Source organism: Malania oleifera, chromosome 4, assembly GCF_029873635.1.
Source record: "Malania oleifera isolate guangnan ecotype guangnan chromosome 4, ASM2987363v1, whole genome shotgun sequence".
NCBI lineage: Eukaryota > Viridiplantae > Streptophyta > Magnoliopsida > Santalales > Ximeniaceae > Malania > Malania oleifera.
This window is the reverse complement of record NC_080420.1, coordinates 111,882,409-111,903,359: the sequence shown is the minus strand read 5'-3', so window position 1 is coordinate 111,903,359 and position 20,951 is coordinate 111,882,409. Positions and strand designations below refer to the sequence as shown.

The 20,951-nt window shown below is 36.0% G+C and overlaps 1 protein-coding gene across 1 annotated transcript in view; it reads left to right on the top strand.

Moving 5' to 3' along the window:
- LOC131154241 (uncharacterized) overlaps window positions 1-20,951 on the top strand; it is a 63,356-nt gene that overhangs the window by 16,295 nt on the left and 26,110 nt on the right. Inside the window, exons 3-5 of the mRNA XM_058106889.1 lie at window positions 14,691-14,791; window positions 15,114-15,194; window positions 16,099-16,181. Coding sequence (XP_057962872.1) covers window positions 14,691-14,791; window positions 15,114-15,194; window positions 16,099-16,181 — 265 coding nt within the window. The remainder of the gene's footprint in view (window positions 1-14,690; window positions 14,792-15,113; window positions 15,195-16,098; window positions 16,182-20,951) is intronic.

The window sequence follows — 20,951 nt, the reverse complement described above, 5'->3', positions numbered from 1 at the left end:
GTCTTTAGCACAACGCCATTCTTCTTCGCTGCTTAAATCTAGTTCTTGCCATAGTGCCAGCATCTCCATGTAATAGTCTATCACCTCCCTCTCGCCTTGTTTCATCTGCCATAGGCATGTCTTAAGTTCAAAGACTTGGGAAGCATTCTCCTCGTCGGAGTACTGCATCCCACACCTATTTTGTTGTGGGCAGGAACATATATGTTTTCCCGATAGTTGGCTTCATGGAGTTGATGAGCCATGAGGTAATCAAGTAATTCTCCGATCTCCATTACTGGAGTGCCACAACATTCGTTGAATCAGGTTTCTTTGAGTTGCCGATAAGATACTCGAGCTTTACTCTGCTGTCGACTGTGAGTTTCACGGACTAGGCCCATTCTCGAAAATTCTTCCCGTTGAATTTTTCTGCCATTAGTTGGACATAAGAGCCATTTAGTCCATTCGAACTGATGATGGCACTGGTTTGACTCATTTGAGTCTTTGAGGTTGTTGACTCTTGACTATTGATGGAGTTGTCCCCCATAGTTAGCTTGGTTTAGGAAGAAACCAGCTCTAATACCATGTAGAGAATAAGAATGAATCAATTGTATATTTAATTGTGTATTCTTTACATACTCGGGTCCCTATTTAACATGTAATAAAATGTGGAAAAATAGAAGAGGACACAACTTGTAGTTGAGATGTGTAGTTTAGCTTTGGTGGGGGGTCTCAATTTATAGCCTCTGGCTTGTGGCAAGATCTCATGGCAGGTGGTGGTGGCTCACCCACCATGGTAGGTGGCGGTGGCTCACCTACCATGGTAAGTGGCCGTCATTCACCAATTGTGGCTGTCGTTCACACTACTGGCCGTCATTCACCAACTGTGGCCGTCGTTCACACTGTAGGGATTTCTACAATATGCTACTATGATGACCAAAGAAAACATATATGCATTATGCAACCATATCAAGTAATTAGAGAAAACAAGCTTAAATCTTCCTTATTGGGATTCAACTTTATGCAAGTTTCTACCTTTTTTCCTTTGATTACCCAAAACCCCTAGGTGAATAAATGAAAATTAAGAACACATACATTGATTTTCAGCTTCTTCAACTTAGTTTAAGTTTCCATCTGAATTTCCATGTTTTTATGCATAGTTATCTTTCCTTTCTCTCTCTCTCTCTTTAGAACTATGGTTTACAGAAAGAGTTTGTGGTCTTATTTTTTGTGTTGTGGCTGCTCTGCGGGGCTGAAAGGGTCAAGACAGCAGCTACTTGCTGCCAGCTGCTTGCCAAGTGTCTTTCTTCTAGGCTGGAATTATGGCAGGACTGCAGCAGCTGGTGGCAACAGGGGTCCTGCAGTGCTGCCATCTGTGTGCTAGGTGTTGTCTGTTGGTTTGTAGCGCTGCCAGGTGTCACACCTGGCTTTTGCATGCCCCATCTTGTTTTTCTTTTACCCCTCTCTCTACCCCAACTTGCATGTTATTTTTATTTTAGCATATCCCTCATAATTTTCTTTCATCTAAGCCTCTCCGACCACTAATTAGTCAAATGGGAATTCCCAATATCAGTTATCACAACTCAATCAACGAATAACATGGCTAGTATGAATTTGTTTAATGCAAAACAAAGCAAGTTCATGCTAATTTATTATAGTAGTTGAAATTTACCATGGCCTAATGGGTATGGTTATCACATACAGATCCACCAAAGAACTTCCCTAGGTACTCTATCATATGCTTTCTCTAGGTCAATAAAAATCATATGCAAGTCTCTCTTCTTTTTCCTAAACTTTTCCGTTAAACTTCTTAAAAGATAAATAGCTTTTGTTGTTGATCTCCTAGGCATCAAAGCCAAATTGATTCTTTGAAGTCCTCATTCCTAGTCTTATACTTTGTTCAATTACTCTTTCCCATAATTTCATCATATGACTCATAATCTTAATTCCCACGATAGTTAATACAATGTTGAATATCGCTTTGTTTTTGTATAAAGGTATTATTGTGCTTTTCCTCCATTCCTTTGTCATCAATTTGGTACTCTATCATATGCTTTCTCTAGGTCAATAAAAACCATATGCAAGTCTCTCTTCTTTTTCCTAAACTTTTCCGTTAAACTTCTTAAAAGATAAATAGCTTCTGTTGTTGATCTCCTATGCATCAAAATCAAATTGATTCTCTAAAGTCCTCGTTCCTAGTCTTATTCTTTGTTCAATTACTCTTTCCCATAATTTCATCATATGACTCATAATCTTAATTCCACGATAGTTATTACAATTTTGAATATTGCTTTGTTTTTGTATAAAGGTATTATCGTGCTTTTTCTCCATTCTTGTCATTTTCTTGGTTTTTATAATAATGTCGAATAGATTAGTTTAATGAAATAATTTCTTTATCCCTTAAACATTTCCAAACTTCAATTGGTATTTTATTTGGTCCTATAGATTTTCCACTTTTCTTCTTTTTTAGCACCATCTTAACTTCAAGGACTCTAATTTTGTGAACAAATCTACTATTTTTAATCTTCTCCTCGTTTGTCACTTCCAAGTTCAATATTTCATTTTGGTTTTTATTAAACAACTTATCAAAGTATCTTTGCCACCTCTTTTTTATGTCTTCTTCTCTAGTTAGGACATTATCATTCTCGTCCTTTATACATTTACATCACCTAAATATTTACATTTTCTTTCTCTAGATCTAGCAAGTTTATAAATGTATTTTTTTTCCTTCATTTGTATCTAGTCTGGTATATAAAGTATCATACGCTCTATATTTAGCTTCGCTAATGGTATTTTTTGCATTTTTTCTTGCCTCTTTATATTTTTTAAGATTTTCTATAGTCCTACAATTTTTCCATATTATATACCAATTTCTTTTTGTCTTAACGGTTTCTTGAACTTCTTGATCCTACCACCAACTTTCTTTACTACTGGAGTATCTACCTTTGGATTCACCTAAAGTCTCTTTTACTATCCTTACGATAAAGTTAGCCATTTTATTCTAAATAGTATTTACATCTACTTTACCCCAGACTGTCCCATCACACTTTTTGATCATTTTATCTTTGAATTTTACTATACTATCTCCCTTCAAGCTCCACCACCTAGTCCCTTATGTTACTTTATGTTACTCTATGTTACTCTTTCTCTTTATTTTTTAGTATGCATATCTAATACGAGGACTTTTTCTTGTGTAGTTTAAATCCTGAATTTTCAATTTCTCTAGCTTACTCCCCTACCCATTTTGTCTCATTGGGACAAATTAAGTTAATTTTCCTTCTAAACATTATTTTCACTATTTTCATTCTTTTTCCCACAAGTGTCCCTGTACTCCAAGTTGCTAATCTAATCCTAGTTTCTTGTGTTAACTTCATAGTTCTCTCCCTTCTATACTGACTAGGTCTACTCCCTTGACCTAGGTGAATTTGGTAAGAATTCATGATAATTAGATCTAATGAAGTTTTATGCTGGCTGTTAGCTATCTAACACAACTCTGCTCCTTTATCTGGGCTTGGGACGGGCTGTGCGTACAAAGATAATTTGTGTTACCCTGGCGAAGTACAATGTGGGCCTAAAAATAATCCTACATTGACTAAACTTCTAAAATAACAAGAGTTTTCCCAAACTAAAATATAAAAACCTAGATACAATATGAGCATCTTAAACTCTCCATTGGTGGCTCTCCCTCACTTGGCCTATTTAATTTTGGAAGGCCAAAGCCCCCTCTAAAATTAAGGCTTTTTTTTGGTTGGTTGCGCTTGATAGAATTAATACCATTAACTTGCTGCAAGTCAGGAGACCTTTAAAGGCTCTCTCTCTCCACGTATGTGTTCGTTGTTTTAATTGTTCAGAATCTGCATGGCATCCTTTTACATTGTGATTATGCTTGGAGGGTATGGAATACGTCATTTGGTTATCTATGTGAATGTTGGGTGAGTTCAGAAGCAGTGGAGGACTTTTTGGCAGTTTCTTTTGTTGGGTTTGGCAGGAAAAAGGAAAGGGCGGCAATCTGGAAAAGTATTTTCTTTGCAGTATTTTGTGGGTTGTGTATGGAGCGTAATGCCCAAATTATTTCAAGGAAGGAAGGAGTTGTCACATTTGTTGGTTGGGAAAAGATACATGACTTGGCTTCTATTTGGTGTGTGCGCAGAGGAATTTTAAGAGCGTGACCTTTTCTGATTTTCAGTGAGATTGTCATTAAGTGTTGGATTGTTAGTTTGTGCTGTTTTTTTTGGTCTTTTTAGTTTTTCGGTTTTTTATTTGGGTTTTTTTTTTAATGTTTTTTTTTTTTGAATTTTTCCAGACTTTGTAAGGGAGATGTTGTATTCTCCAACTTGTACATTCTTAATCTATTAATGATATTCTTCTTTTGCTATAGAAAAATTAATATTTACAAAATTTAATAATTTATAAGTTATATTTAATAAATTATATAATTAAAAAACTATAATTTAGATTATTACCATTTTACCTAAAATCTTAAATTGTTAGGTTTTGGGCCAATAACGTATATAAGTGACGCTTAACCCCCCCCCCCCCTCGTGCAGCCCAACAGTACGTAGAGAGACAAACAAACAATAAAAACACACTTATAGAAAATAATATAATTTTTCTAAACACCACACACAGGCAATGAGACTAGAACCTAGGACCTTCTGGTAACCATCTCGGATACCACTTTTGTTGATCAGGGAGTCTTTGTACCAACTTGATATACATGGGTGAGCACTACTATGACTCAAAAGTTTAAACCATTAGTCTTGGGCCCAACCATGTATATAAGCACTCATCCGCCTCTTTATTTTTCCAATGTGGGACAAACTCATAAGTGAAATTCTTAATAATGTTTGGCCACAACCTAATAGTTTAAGCTTTTAGGTAAAGTGGTATCAAAGCTGACTATTCAAATTGGGCTTGAGTGTTTATGCATATGCTCCTACGGATGTTGATCCCATATAAGAAGAGTGGTGGATCCTACGGATTCTAATCTCGTAGATGAATGGACTCCAACGGTTTTTGGCCTTTCCTATGATTGAGTAATGCCTCCTATTTGGTTGCATAACATGGAGTAATCAACGATGGCTTCTGTTTAAGGGGGAGTGTTGAAACTCATACGTGAGGGGGAGATTATTGAAAATTCCAGTATTGAGTTTGTCTGAAAAATAAAGTGGAGGATGGGTCTTTTTTTTAATATACATGGTTGGGCCAAAGACCTAATGGCTTACGCTTTTGGGTCAAAGTTGGTGCTCACCCATGCATATCAAGCCAGCCCAAAGACTCCTCAGTCCGAACAAATATATTTATTAATTCTTAAGAATTATATTTTATAATTTATATTAATAATTTTTGTGTGGACAATGATCATGGATAGGATTAATGCGCATTATCAGCTTTAGAGAGCAAGGTCTTCCAAGGCTCTTAGTCCTGAAATGTGTATCATGCGTCGTGAATGCAATGAAATGAATGCTCACCTCTTTGTGTGTTGCAGTGTGGCAGCACAGCTTTGGAACAGTTTGTACTCTTATGTGGGTGAAGAGTGGGTTGTTTCGTGGAATGTGGGAGCGCTTTTATTGTTAGATATAGGGGCTTTGGAAAAAATAGAAATGGTAGAGCTCTTTGAAGTGCAGTAGTTTTCGCCATTTTTGGACCTTGAGGATTGAGAGGAATGCTAGAATTTTAATGGCCCCACAACATGCTCATGACTTTAGTGGGATACAGTTATTCTCCTTGCTTCCTTTTGGGTGTATTCTCTTGGCTTCTTTGGGGTTATTGTTTTTAATCTCAGAACAGATTGGAACACAGCTCTTTTGTAATTTAAATACCTCTATTTTCTGCTCTTTGGATATGTAGAGACAACTCCTTGTCCTCCAAGCCTTGTATTCTGTTTTTTGGATATTAATAAATTGTCTTCCCTTATCCAATTTTTTAAAAATGTAATTCATATATTCTGTAATTAGTTATTTTGATTTGTATATTATTAAAATATATAAATTATTTTAAAAATATTAATCTATAAAATTTAATATATGAAAAAAATGAAATATATAAAATTTCTTTAAAAAGTTAACATATATCTTTTATATTTCAAAATTTAAAATATTATTTTAATAATTATAAATCTAATTAAATTATAATTTAAGTATATTATATTATTATTATAATGAAAATTATATTTTAATAAGTTATATAATTAAATTTGTAGAAAAATTCATTTAATATAATTATTAAATTATGATAATTATAAGTTATATTTTAGTAATTTAATATAATTTATATACTTAAAATGAAATTAATAATATATTATTATGACTAAATTTATAAAATAAACTAATTTGCACTAAACTATAATATCTTATAGTTTAATATATTTATTTCTATGCGTGTGTGAGAATACCACAATTTTTTAAATGATGAAATATGTGAAAATTTATTTAGAAAAGTGCGCTACTTATTTTAAAATGTGAGTAGCTAAATACTACTTACCTTACAAATGCCTATAATCATATAGCAAGTTATGACTTTAAGAATTTATCTAGTTCAACATTTTTTTTTGTAGTTCAGTTTTGTTGATAAGTGGTTTCAAACGATCTTTAATGCATAATCCTTACTTTATCTTTCAAGCCTCGATTGGTCAACCAGAATGATAGAAGTGGAGTGGGAATGAAATCTCCACCCTTTTCATCTATTTTACCTATACTTTCATTGATTAGGGTTCCATTATTCATGAACTATTGGCTTGGATGGGCATGACTACTCGAATGGTAAGAACGTCGCTTGACTCATCCCTTATGTGATTTTCTAGACGATGTGGAGGAAAAGAAAGAGGAGCCTTGAAGGAACAAAAACATTTTAAGCGTCTTTTATTTTGATATAAAGGAGATAGAAACATAAAGCACTAAACTGTTTTGGATTTATTGATTTATTGATTTTTGAATGACTACTTTGTACTTTGGTTGGAGCCACTTTGGTGCCTTTTGGTGAAGTTTCTCTCTTTGCTTATCCAAATATGAATGACAAATGACAATATTATAAGTGAAAGCACAAATCATATAACCTCAACTTAGTAATACCGTTGTTCTTTCGTTATCTCAGCTTGCTCATTTGTTCTTTTCTCTTTCCTGTTTTAAGGTTAGTAGTGCTTAGATTGCTCATTTGTTCTTTCCTCTTTGGGTGCGTAAGAAGTTATTGGAAGTCGTGGTGCCTCTTATGCTTTCTTTTGCTGATACGCTCCTAGCATTTCCTTTAATTCTTTGGAGAGGTCTCTCTTTCTTGAGATTTCGTTTTTTGTTTTGTTTTGTTGTTGTCCTTTTTGTTTTTTGTTTTTCTTGGAATTTTAATGAAAGAGAGGTTCACACGCTTGCTATTTTGTTGATAGTTTTGGATTCTTTTATTCCTTAATCGAGGCATGATTTATATATTTGGTCAAGGAATACTTCTGGGTTTTACCCCACTACACCAAAGATGATTAATGGGAGTAGTAGAAACCGTAAAAGGTTTTAGTATTATGCTTCAATCAAACTTACCAAATCAATGCGAACATGGTGCTTTTTCATATCGCTTTCCTATCCTTAGCTCTAGGGGTGTACACGGTTCGGTTCGATTTTTGCCAAAACCGCCAACCGAACCGAACTCCTCGGTTTTCAAAATAACTGAACCGAAACCGAACCGTAGACCGTCGGTTTATGAACAAACCAAACCGTGAACTTTCCGGTTCGGTTCGGTTATTTTCGGTTTTACCGAATTTTAAAATATCAAAATAATATTAATACTCGGGCCTGGGAGCCACAGCCCATCACGACACAGAACTGCTGGGCCAAGGCTTTAGTTGCAAAGCCCAAACCTTGATACATGTTCAAAGAAGGATCCATATAAAATATATAGGGTGGGATCCTAGTTCATTTCCCATTTCCAAACGATGTGGGATGGCTAGCAGGTTCCTGCAGCTGCATGTTCCTTCGCAGATCTGCTTGCCCTTTTTGCAGTTCACCGGTGGCCACCGGCCTCTCTCTCTCTCTCTCTCTCTCTCTCTCTCTCGCAAACACACACACACAAACAGAGATGGAGGTGCGCACTGTGCACTGCACACCAAGACGGTGAAGAAATCTTCTCGGCAGCCGGCAGGTGATCGAGAAATCTTCTCGGCAGTCGCATGACCCTGGATTTCCACGGCAAGTTCTGGATCCGTTTCACCAACAAGAAGATCATCCAAGAAGTGGCCATTATCCCCTCCAAGCGCCTCCGAAACAAGATCGCCGGCTTCTCCTGTTCTCCACCCACCTCATGAAACGGATCCAGAAGGCAGAAGGGTTCTGTGTTGATTGTGTTCTGTCCGTCGTGTCCATCGTGTCCGAGGCATCTCTCTTAAGCTCGAAGAAGAGGAGCGCAAGCGTCGCATGGAGCCATGGACTTCGTCCCAGAAATCTCCGCCATTTAGACCGACCAGAGGTGGATTTGGAGGTGGTTTCTCGCCGGCGACTGGCGATCCAACACGGCAACACCAGCAGCATCTATAATATATAATTATATAATTATTTTTATTAATTCGGTTTTCGGTTTTTTCGGTTCGGTTTTGGTCCCAAACCGAAACCGAAACCGAAACCGAAATTTTTTATATTCCAAAACCGAAACCGAAACCGCAAACCGAAAAACCAAACCGAAATGTGTTTCGGTCCGGTTTCGATCCGGTTTTCGGTTTTTCGGTAAATTTTGTACACCCCTACTTAGCTCTATGGAAACCTTTGAAAGAAACGCACACATACTTTGCAAAGACAAGAGACAAACTCATTGCTCCCAAAACGCAAATTGTTTATTCCTTATTTCCCATGAAGAGAGACGATGCAAGAACAAATGAGATATAGCCTCTCCATTTTAGTAACGAAGCACACATCGATATGGAGATAAAGTGTTATTTGTTCTTCTTCTTGTAATAAATTAGTAGTATTGATTGTTTTAAGGATTGTTGTCTAGGTGAAAGCTTTGTAGGGAACCTTATGGTCTTTTTAGTTGAGGGAAAAAAGGGTTTTCATTTTGCATTTGAGTTTTTCAAATAATTACAAAAATGCCACTTTGTTTTTTAATTTTCAAACATTTCCAAAGTTGAAAAATATCTTTTCCAACTTTCCTATGCAAATGTTGGAAAATTGGAAAACAAGGTGGATTTTTTTTTTTTTGCAATTCTTTATAAAAATTGGAAATAGAAAATGAAAAATATTTTCCGCAGCTTAAAAGGCTATTGGATTTCCAAATGGAGAAGTGTTGATGGAAAGAAGCATAAATGAGATTATGAATCAAATGAGCGAAGAATGACTTGCAAGAAAAATTCCCATAAGAGTGAAAGTAGACTTGGCAAAACGGATCAGGTCTGATTATCCATGGCAGATTAGGCAGATTATCGGGTGAGTACATAACAATCCATATCCGACTCAATTAAGTTGCGGATATATGGCAGTTCGGATTGGATAATCCGTGGCGGATGGCAGATAATCCGTCATTCCCATGACTAATATAATTTCTTTTACCGTCCGATAAACAATTTATTTCGTAACATAATAACTAAAGCTATTTTTAAAATTATAATTATTAATTTTTAAACATTTAATAAACAATCACAAGATTATAATTTATTTAATTTTCAAGTCATGAATTTAGGGGCTTTTGTTTTGATGACGAGAAAATTGAGTATTTGAGTTTGAGTTTGAATGTGGGCTTGGGACAAACTCAGGGGTGCATATGGTAGTGCAAGAGTTGGGAGTGTGGGATTAGGCTTTGGCCAATAGAGCTTATGCTAATTGAATTGATACCTAATAAGAATGTGCATATGAGATTATCAGTGAATTTAGACATTAGTTGTTAGTGGATAGGCGGATATAAATCAGATAAAATCCTAAATCCTCCAACCAACACATTTAGAGGCGGATAAAATAAAATTTTAACAAAATTTGACTTATTTAATGTGCGGATTGGTTATGAGTAAGTTTAAACGGGTTGGATTTGGTTTGGATTAATAGATTTTTATCCATTTTTCCAGGTCTAGTCGAAATCCCAACTACTATTATCACTCCCCGTAGAAATATGTAAGGGATCAAAAGCATTAGACAAAAATATAAGGTCATTGGCCTTCCACTTATTTAGGTTTCTAGCAAAATGAAATCCAAGAATTCAAAATCCCAAGCCAAGGGAAAAATTAATGGTAGGAGATTCATGAAGAATAGATGAACAATAAATATGGGGAATGCTTAGAAAAAAGGAGCATCCCCAATCGAAAGATGCTCCTAAAACTAAACCCTCTCACCATTACCAATTTTATACCTCACAATGTGGGATAAAAAATGAGAAATTTGATAAACAACCCTTCAAGGGCTTGCATTGCTTAAATATTGTTGAATTGTGTTGTTTTCTTTGTTTTTTGGGGTATTTGGTTGGAAAGGAATGCTTGAATTTTTTAAGAATGTCTTGTGATATTTACTTTGCTTTGGGGTAGATTTTATTGAACTGATTTCTTGGTTTCAATATGGGCTCTCTCCCAATTCAAAGGGGCTAGCTTTCTAGACCTTAAAAAAATTGGTTGGGATTGTTGATTTTTGTTGTTTCTTTTTCTACTTTTTTCTTTTCTCTGTATATATATTTTTCTTTCTATGCTTTTTTAGGAGGATATATTGTCTTTCATTCTTCACTTTGTATCTCTTTTTTCCCTTAATATTTATTCTATCAAAAAGAAAGAAAGAAAAAAATAACACTAGCTCTAGCATCCCATTATTCACCTCAAGTTCGTATTTGTTGTGAATTATCTTTTGCCAAAGAGAAAAGGGGGGCGGGGGTCCTTCAATGTTAGATCCTTCTAGAGGAAGCTCTTTCCTTTGGAGTCATACAACTTTAATTTCCCTTGGGCTTGGATTTGGAAGACAGTTGCCTCAACAAAAGTTGCCTTTCTTGCTTGGGAGGCAACTCATGGTAAGATCTTGACTTAGGATAATTTGCAAAGGGGTTTGTTAGTCGCCAACAAATGTCCCCTTTGCATAGCTGACGCAGATCAATAGAGCACATCCTCCTCCATTGCATTTGGACTAGGATTCTTTGGAATATGGCATTGACTCTGATTGGAGAGCTGTGGGTTATTGCTAACTCTATGGAAGGGGAACTCTGGGCCTGGAAAGGGATTCAGGCAACAAAAGAGAAGAGAAAGGCTGCCCCTCATTCCCCTTGCAATTTCTGGTACATTTGGAAAGAGAGGAATAGGAGAGTGTTTAAAAATTCAACCTCAGCACTCTAGATCAGCAAAGAGCACTGGTTTACTGCAGTCAATAGCTGGGCATAGTGGGACTGTTGCGACGCTAGTTGAAGCACTCTTGCTTAACTAGTTCGCTAACGGGCCACATGATATCACTGTCAAAAATTAGAGAAACAAAAACCAAAAACGAAAACCAAAAACCAGAAAATAAAAACTAAAAACTAGCAACATATTTTGTCAACATTTATAAAACTAATACAAATTAAAAAATTAATTAAAAAATTCTCATTTTCATCTTTAATAAAATAATATTATAAAATATGATTAAAATAATAAAATTACAAATAATACACGTAAAAAAATACTATAATAAAAATAAAATTTATTATAATTATTTTACTTAATAGTTCTATTTTCAAAAGTTACTTCACAATACAAATTTTATTGGACATGACAATTGAAAAAGAGAAAGTATTTTGTAATTGGCTTTATTGTTATTTTTTCAAATGTATGTGTGCTTTTCTTTTAATTATATTTAAATTCATATGATCATTTAATTTTGATTTTAATTTAAAAGTGTATAAAATGAATAGCTTAATCGAAAAAAACTATTTCTGGACATTAAAATTTCTAACAGGTTGCCAAAACAATTGAAAACCATAAAATCTGGGTTTAAGTTTTTGGCAAATAGATGAAAACTGGTGACAAAAACAAAAAACTGACAACATAAACAAATGCCTTTTTATAATCTATTTCTTCATTGTGGAGAAACATAAATAGAAAATAGAAAATAACAATGATACCAAACATACCCTAAAGTTTACCATGGTTTACCAACAAACACATTCATAGTAGTTGAATGAAATGTAAGCGGAAGCAGTAAACTATTCGTGAAAGTAATGGAAAGCAAGTGGTAAACATCAAAAAACGTAATTCTATAAGAAACACCTCTACTAACAACGTGTGTCTAGCGAGAGAGGCAAGTAGACTAAGCATGATTATAATGACTAGTGAGTTTTACAAGATTGATGAATACTCAACCTCTTGTGAAGAGATTTTTATGCTATTCTAGCTTTGACTCCAGGAAACATAAAACTTTTTCAGGAGTCATACTCCCATTTTTACGCTAGGATAGAAATACTAGCTCATTGAATCTCTTTATCTGTCCATCTGCTTGCAGGTGGCAACTTGAAGAGATGTAAAGTTGTGAATTGAGAATTCTAAAAAGTTATGTCTAGAAGTTGCAAGTGAATCTTGAGTCTTGGTCACTGATTATGTCTTGTAAGCACCCCAATATTTCACAATATGTTTGAAAAACAATTGCACTGTTTCCTCTACCGAATAGTACTTTGGTGCAGATATGAAGGTATTGTAGTTCAAAATCCTGTTTATAACAAAAAAATATAGACCTTACATCTCCCACTCTGAGCAGTTTGGTGATGAAGTTATGGTCTGGTTGGTAGGGGCTCTAATAGCCCTGCAGCCTTCCTTTGCTCCACCTTGTCTTATTGGCAAGTGAGACAAGTTTGGGTATAATTGACTATGTCATTGTGCATGTGCGACCAATAATACCTCTGTTTCAACAATGCCACAGTGCGATACCATCTTGGATGTCCTGCCCACATGGTGTCATGATACTCTCTCAATAGTGTCTTTCTTAGATCTTAAGCTCGTGGCACGAAGAGTTGGCTATCATGTGTCATCAACAATTCGTCTTCTAGCCAGAACTGCCGTGCTTCACCCTCTTCCATAGACTTTATGAGGTTTTGGGCTGCTGGATATTTGGCAAGGTTCTCCTTGATGTGCTCTCTCATCGCTGTGGTAACTGTACTTATTGTCAAGTGTGTTACATTCTGTAAGATCGCTAGCTCAGCCATCCTTTAGGGTGCTTGACTAGTGTACCATAAGCTGGCATCCCCTTGATGCCTTTTCAATAAAATTTCCTTTGCTAAAAAAAAAAAAAATTCTTATGTCAAAGAGAATTAGGCTTTGAAGGGAAAGTGATGCAAGGCAGTATCACGAATCTAAGACCATGAGAGATAGAAGAGAGGAGAAGGGAAGAGGGGAGATACAAGGGGGAATCATGTGTTAACTTCTCAATTCAAATTATCAACAACTACATCCTACATGGCTTGCTTATACTATTTGTAAGGAAGCCTCTAATTTGAAATTATACGTATACCCCTAAAACTAGATGAAATTACACACTCACCCCCCAAAATACACAAATATTACAAACAAGCCCTCAAAATACATAATCCTATTACTCACAAACTAAACACACATAATAGACAACTAATTAACTAAGCATGTTTGGGTTTAGGACCCAATAATCCATTAACCCTATTCTTCGACATGGGCCTCCAAATTTGGTTGAAATGATCCATCCAAATACCTGCTTCTCGTCCTACATAAAAAATTTAATAACCCTTTCCCAACTAAAGAGATACTATTGAACACCAGATCAATAAAGCCTAAATCCCTTCACTTTTAGGTTTACAGACAACCTCCCAACTGACAAGATGATTTTCTTACTATCACCAACCCTAGACCACAATAAATCTTTATTCAAATTTTCTAACTTATGAGCAACATTCAATTGGATACCAACTCCTAAACAAAATGTAATAATATAGAGGGCAAAAGACACTGACCCTCCTTGATGAGGGACCTCCCCTGAGGTTTCAAGAATTCTACAAACCTCCCTTGAGGTTTACCGAAAAGACACAAACCTCCCATTGTATTTTGCAAAAAGATAAGTCTTATGAGGGGCATAAGTGTCCCAAAATTCAAATGTTAGGGGAGTTATGTGGCATTTTTGAAACCTCAGGGAAGGTCCTTGTCTTTTTGCCAAACCTCAGGAGGGGTTAGTGTCTTTTGCCCTCATACAGAAGAATAGGAGAAAGACAAGTTTGAACTAGAGTAGTGTGGACCCTAACGTGAAATAAGTACATGGGATTTCCTTAATTTATGCCCTTGTAATCCTAACACTAATAATTTAATTACATCTATATTTTACTTATGTAATTTCTTATTTTCTAGAACCCACCAACTGTTAGTTTTCCCTATTATCCTAGCATAGGCTTTTCTAGGTCGGTAAGGAATAAGAACTATATGCAATATCCTTGTTGTTTTCCCTAAACTTCTTGACTGATCTTGTTAATAGAATCTTGGCTAGTTGGCCCTTATTACAAAGTCATTAATTTATATAAGCATGTGCATTGTACAATGACTTATTGTGAACATTTTTTTAATTGGGTTGTTGAAATTTGTGTGCATGCATTGACTTCTTCATTTTCTCATCATTTGCCAACTTCATCAACCATGATTTTTATAATTATAGTGAGTATGTTATAAGTTCATCATTTGTAGAGTGTTTAAGTGAATGCACAAAGAATTCTTCTTTACAATTCTTTAATCTTATTATCTTTATTCATATGTAGATTTTTGATGTACTTCATCATTTATATATTTTTTATGTGATCAGTTCCCAAAGGTAATTGGCGGAGCCTTTCTTCTTGCTTATATAATGGCCATAATGCTCTTCTATGGGCTCCTGGGAAGATGAAGACTCCGAATTCAGTGATGGTAACTTCTTTTAAAGCATACAATTGAAATCAAGTAGCTATAGATGTTAGTTTATGGAAGTTTTCTTGTGCTAATTTATGTTTTGAAGCAATGGCTTTTATATCTATATCTGGCTTCATCTTAGTTCTCTCTCTTTATCACACGCATGCGCTCACGTGCGCACACACACACAAGGTTTGCAGTTATATTCAATAAGTTAGATGCAAAGGTTGGAAGTATGCCTCTATGTGTTTGTGTTGTAGTTTTTAATTATTTAAAAATTACTTCTAGGAATTTAAAAAAAAAAAAAAATTCTTCAAGGATCCCTTTCTTTGTTTTGTAGGCAGTTGTGTTATTTAACTTCTTGAATAACACACGGTTGGTAACTACACAAGCAAAAGTCCCTCCTCAAGTACGACAAATGGTATGTTAGCTTTCTTGAAACTGGCCATATCACAATATTCCTGTAGATAGCAGTTAGATTTCTCAAAGTTAGCATGCGGCAGTAGAAAAACAATGGAAAGAGTTCTTTAGCAAGTGATGGTATTTATAAAAATTTGGGAAGAATCAAGCTTCATGGGTAATGTAGGAAACAGTTGATGGATGTGTAGCCTGTTGCTTCACAGTGTAGGAGTGCCGTAAGTCAGCTAATTTGAAAATTAGCTTGTTGCCAGAAGAGGATGTCATATCTTTTGCTTTTGCTAGATGCGTGAATTGTGGTTCTCGTTGGTGTTTGCTTCTGCTTTCTTGCTATCTCTCCTGTGAAGAAATCTCTTCTTTTGTGGCCCTCTTGGGCCTTCTGCTTTTGCTTCTATGTTTCCTGTTCTGTGAGATCTCTCTTGTACTCCCCCCTTCTTAATAAAGTTTCATTTCTTTTCAAATTATAAATAAAAATAAAGGGAATGGAAGCAAAAAGTACAAGTTCTGCATTTATCATGGTAGTTAGAATCATTATGCTAGCTACTGTTTAATTATTAAAAGAACAAGAAAGCAAATCAACTAATAATTGAAGCTACAGGAGGATTTTTTTTTTTTTGCATTTCTCCCCTCCTGTTCCATCCTTCATTCTTTTTCTGTGCACTTTTGTGAAGGCTAGTTCATTCTCCTTTCCTTTACTTTCCTTTTTTTTTTTTTTTTCTCCAGTTGTGTAGGATAGGTTGAGTGTGGATAATAATTTTAGTGGGTTATTTGGGTTTCTTTTGTCAGTATTATCCTGATTCAGGAGTTTGGAGGAACCTTTTGTCTTTGTTTAATTTATTGCTTTGCTGAAATGTGCTTGAGCATTTAATTGTTCACATCACACAGGCTTAAAAAATTGATGCTTGCAGGGTGCTTTAAAAGTGTCCATGTTGAGTCCTGGAATTATCTATGAACCATATGCCCCTCGTGAACCAATATCATGTTGGCGGAGGTTAGTCGTTGTTGTTTTTGTTGCTATTATTGTTTGGATCGGTAAGTTTGGCGGAGGTTAGTTGTTGTTGTTCTTGTTGCTATTATTGTTTGGATCAGTAATATTTTAAGAACATGCTGATAGATTTTAATTTTATAGTTACTACACTTATTGACAGTGGAAAAATAAATAAAAGTATCCCTCCTGTTGATCAAGTCATAATATCATAGTGGGATTAATCCTTTACGAGTCAACTCAATGAATGAATTGTTCTTAGTTCATCATGGAATAAGGCATGGTGACATAAATTTGACAGTATTGATAATATTTTGATAGTTGACAACAGTGGCACTACATTAACTCGTTGCTCACTAACATGATCAGAGACTGGCAGGCGTTGTTTATCCTCAAGTCTTGTTTTTATATACTTGTCGTGAACTGCCTTTATTGACTAGGGTTGAATTTGTTTGGTCCTTTTAGAAGAAACCTCCTAGATGTCTTTCGTATACTGTCTGTCTTCTGTGTGTTGATGAAGTGTTCGCACATTTTTATTCATAGCACAGTAAAACATCTATTTAATTAGCAACACACACAAACACACGCAGACACAGCTCCCTTTAACCTAATTGCTTCTTCTGTTTGCAGTTCTAGTCAAAGCTCCTTTCCTATGCCATTCAAACCTAACCTACTCATGATTTCATTTTTCCAGCCTATTCATGGCAACTAAACCCTTGAATTGCATCAATTAAATCCAATCTTCTTGCTTATACTCCAAGGGTTCTTGCATGTTATCTTCCTCTTGTTAGCCACTGAATTGCTCCTAACACCTTCCTTTACCTTTTGGCTTTCCAGAATCCAACCTAACAAAATACAATTGCAACGAGCCTTTCCTTAGGTTTTTAAGCTGTGCTGCATTATTTAATGTCACACTCCCACTTGAGGTCTTCTTAGATACAGTACCTTCTACACCCAATGAGAATTATGTTGTTGGTCTTGCACCAGAAATGAAATGAGTTCTAGATCAAATTGCTTCTACTTTAGTGTGCATACATGATTAGAGTTTGCGGTCTTGCCCATTATTATGACTAGGGAGTTTAAATTTTGGTTTAAGGCTTCTAGGGGCGTTATTATGCCCTCTCTCTTTCCTTTCATCTGTGTGGTTAATGATCTTTAGTAGGGGAAACAGGGGAGTTAGTGGTTTTAGTAAAGGCGTGGTCAGAGGCTTAATGAAGGGGAAACAGGGGAGTTAGTGGTTTTACCTATTTCACATTTACAGTTTGCAGATGATACAAGTGGGGTTTTCTTGGTTAGTTCTTGTTATTTTTTTTTTCATGTCTTTATTTTTTGGTTCTTCCTCTATTTTAATTTTAATTTTTTAATTTTTAAAGGACCTCCTGTCCTTGTGTAGGTTGTAATATCTCTTTCTCTTTCTAATACATCTTCTTTTATCATAAAAAAAAATTCACAGATGATACCATCCTTTTCTTGCACAAGGTTATGGGTAGTATGAACAGTGCACAAACAGAGGTGACAAACATCGCGTGAACTGCAGTAATGAACAGTGTGAACAGAAGCAAACAGCAGCAACCATGAACGGTAAAAAAAGTAGAGGCAGCTGGATTGAATGTAGTAGTTATCATGGGGATCATCACTTTTTTGAGGCGGATAGAAAGGTATTTAATTTTGATGGATTCCAGTGCTCAACGATGAATAGGTTCAGTGAGTTTTGCATCAGATTTGAGCATTTTAGTCCGAGCCATGCGGTTTAGATAAGGGTTTTCGGGGATTCCTTTAGAGCGTGGAATGAGGATTCCTTGAAATTGCTTGGAAACATGTGGGGTAGGTATGTGTGCTTAGAAAGATATGAAGAAGGAGGACGAAGTAGGTCTATTCATTTCCTAGAAGGGGTAGAAGCTGTTGGGTGGTGGATGTTCTTTTGTATCATGAAGGAGATCTTAGATAGGGAAGAGAGAAAGCAAAAGGTTGGAGGGACAATGTTACAATGTGGAGACTATGGTTTGACTAATCTGTGAAGGATCAAACAAATAGAATAATTACGTTATGAGAAGATTTGAATAGTCTTACACGGATGTTCTTTGTAAAGTTGTGTTGACGGAGCCCTCATTTGCTGGCAAGGTGGTTCACAATTGCAGGGATTCTTTTGCAAAGTTCCAATACATTGGAAAGGGTAGGGGATTTGTTGTTGGGATTTGAATTTTAAAAAAACATTTGTGAGGTAAAAGTGATGGGCCAAAGAAACCTAGCCTGATATACAGGGTCTGATGTGTCTTGTAGGTTAGGGGAATCAATTGATTAGATTCCATTAATGACCTGATAAAAGTCTATGGTTTTTATTACAGGTTTGGTGAGGTTGTTCGACCAAGGGATCATTTATAGAAGGATGTGATAGGGCTTGAAATAGGGGAGGCAATGGATCGAAATGAAAGCATGGATTTCAAAAGGGTATGACTTGTTTTTATCCAAATTCTATGAAGTTATGGAAATTGTTCCTTCGCAAAGGCCCTCTCTTCTTTGTTGATTTAATTGAGAGGACCAAAGAAGCAACCTAATAAGCATATTGAATGGAGACTTTCACAAGAGTCATGTGACAACAAGGAGAGCTTGTGTGAGTTTGATATCAACATGGAGATAATGAAGATAAGGGATAATGAAGATTTCATGATTCAATAACCATCTTGGCCATGGTGCGAGGTTCCTTTTGTATTCTAATTCCTAGTGGATTTAAGTGAATGTTCATTGTTTGGGCTGCATGAAGTGGGGGATAAGGCCGCTAAGTGGTTATCTGAAGAAGCACAAGATGCCATTTGGAGCATATAGACAACTGAGTAGGAAATTTAATAGGTATCTTTGGCATTTGTTCTTTTAAATGAGTGGCTTCCCATGGATATCCTAAATGAGTTTGCTCGAGACAAAGAGGTGGGTAATGCTGTGAATAAGCTTATCTTGGAGGATCAAGGGGGCTCCAATTCCCATGAAGTTGTGCTACCCACTCCTGAGTTGGCTAATATAATAGTATCGATAATCCTTTGTACCAAAAGAAAAAATCTATTGAGGGAAGGGTTATTTCCATTAATTCATTTGGGTGAAAGAGGCAACTAGGACCCATAAAAACTCCTTGAAAGGATAGGAAGTATGTTAGTGAGTTCTTTAGGGAAAGAGTTGAAAGTGGTTGGTACTCCTAAGGCATATGAGAGGGGGAAAAACGGCACAGAAAGAATTGAAAAAATTAGTTACTTATGTGAAATATTGAAGGTGTGGGGTGGGGGGAGGGGGGGGGGGGGAGCAATGGGGATAGTGGTTGAACTATGAGGATCACTAACGGAAGCTAAGGGGTTTAGGATATGTAAGGAAGGGGGAGCTTATGAGGGAAATTTTGAATAGGAGTGCCCCAAATATCACTTTCTTCAAGAAATTGAACTTGAAAGGGTGGATGGGGGGTGGTTTGAAGTACTTGAGAAGTTAGGTTTAACCATCCAAGGAATGGAAGGCTCTCTCCTATAGGCAGCTTGGGTGGGGGGTGGTTGTTCTCATATTGTGGGATATTCTTTCTATCTTCGAAATTGACAGCATTATGGATTTCTTTTCCTTTACAATTTTTTTGGAAGAGAAGTGCAAGGGTTTGTGGTAGTTTTCATTACTTTGTGGTCCTAGTAGGCACTATTTTAGGTCCTATTTTTGGATAAGTTTTATGCTGTGTATTTTCTTTTTGCTACGCTAGGTAGCTTTGAGGGGGATTTTTATGTGGTGAGACTTCTTGGGGAGAAAAGGGGGGGAGGTGGATTACATATTGCAGGCAGAATTTTGATAGGTTTAATAGGGATTGTGGTTTAAGGCTTTGAGGAATCTTCCTAATGCTTTATTTTTGTAATTATTTTTTTTTGGGGGGGGGGGGGGGGGGGGGGGTTGCAGTTGCTGGTTGCTTAGGTTCCTATCTTGTTTTTCGATGACTAGGAAGATGAGTTCTAATCTCTCTTAGTGGGTTCTGTCTAGACTAGAGTAAAAACATTTCCTTATTTTGTTAGGCTCTAGCAAAATCAGGTGGAACCCCCTTTGTTTACATTAAAAAATGTGTGGCTTTGGTTATAAATATTTTGTCTTTGGTTAGGAGTACTTGGAGTGAGGATGTTGAGAAGGTTTGAGTAGGTTTTAGGTTCATGAAAAAGCTCAACTGTCTTAAAACGTCGTTACGAAGTAGAAAATTGAAGTTTTTGGGGATATTAGGGTTAAGAAGAATAGTGTTCTAGATGAGCTTCATCTTTTGGACAAGAAAGAAGAAGGGGGTCTTTTGGAGAGTGATAAAACTAAGAGGTGTTGTTGAAAAATGAGTTTGAGGAAGGGATCTTTAGAGAAATGAGGAGTTGGAGGCAAAAGACTTAAATTTAAATAGGTAGGGAGGGTGATTGTTATTTTGGGTATTTTGCAGTAGATCTGGAATACTAAAAAATGGGTTGGATACTAGAATGAGAATTAACATTACTTATTCGAGTCCTAGGAAGTTTGTATATCGGGATTTATGATTATTTTCTTCCTAAAGTCCAGTATACTGTGGGTAATGGGGAACGAATTTGCTTCTGGGAGGACCATTGGGTGGGGGAGATGCCTTTTGGCTATTGCATTCCCTCTTTTTTTTTGGTTATTGAATCTTCATGATACCCCCATTTATGCTTTTCTTCTTTTGCAAGAAAGTAGCCATTCTTGGAACTTCCATTTTGGGAGATATCTTAATATGAGAGATTAATGAATTGGCTCTCTTGACCAGGTTGCCCGATT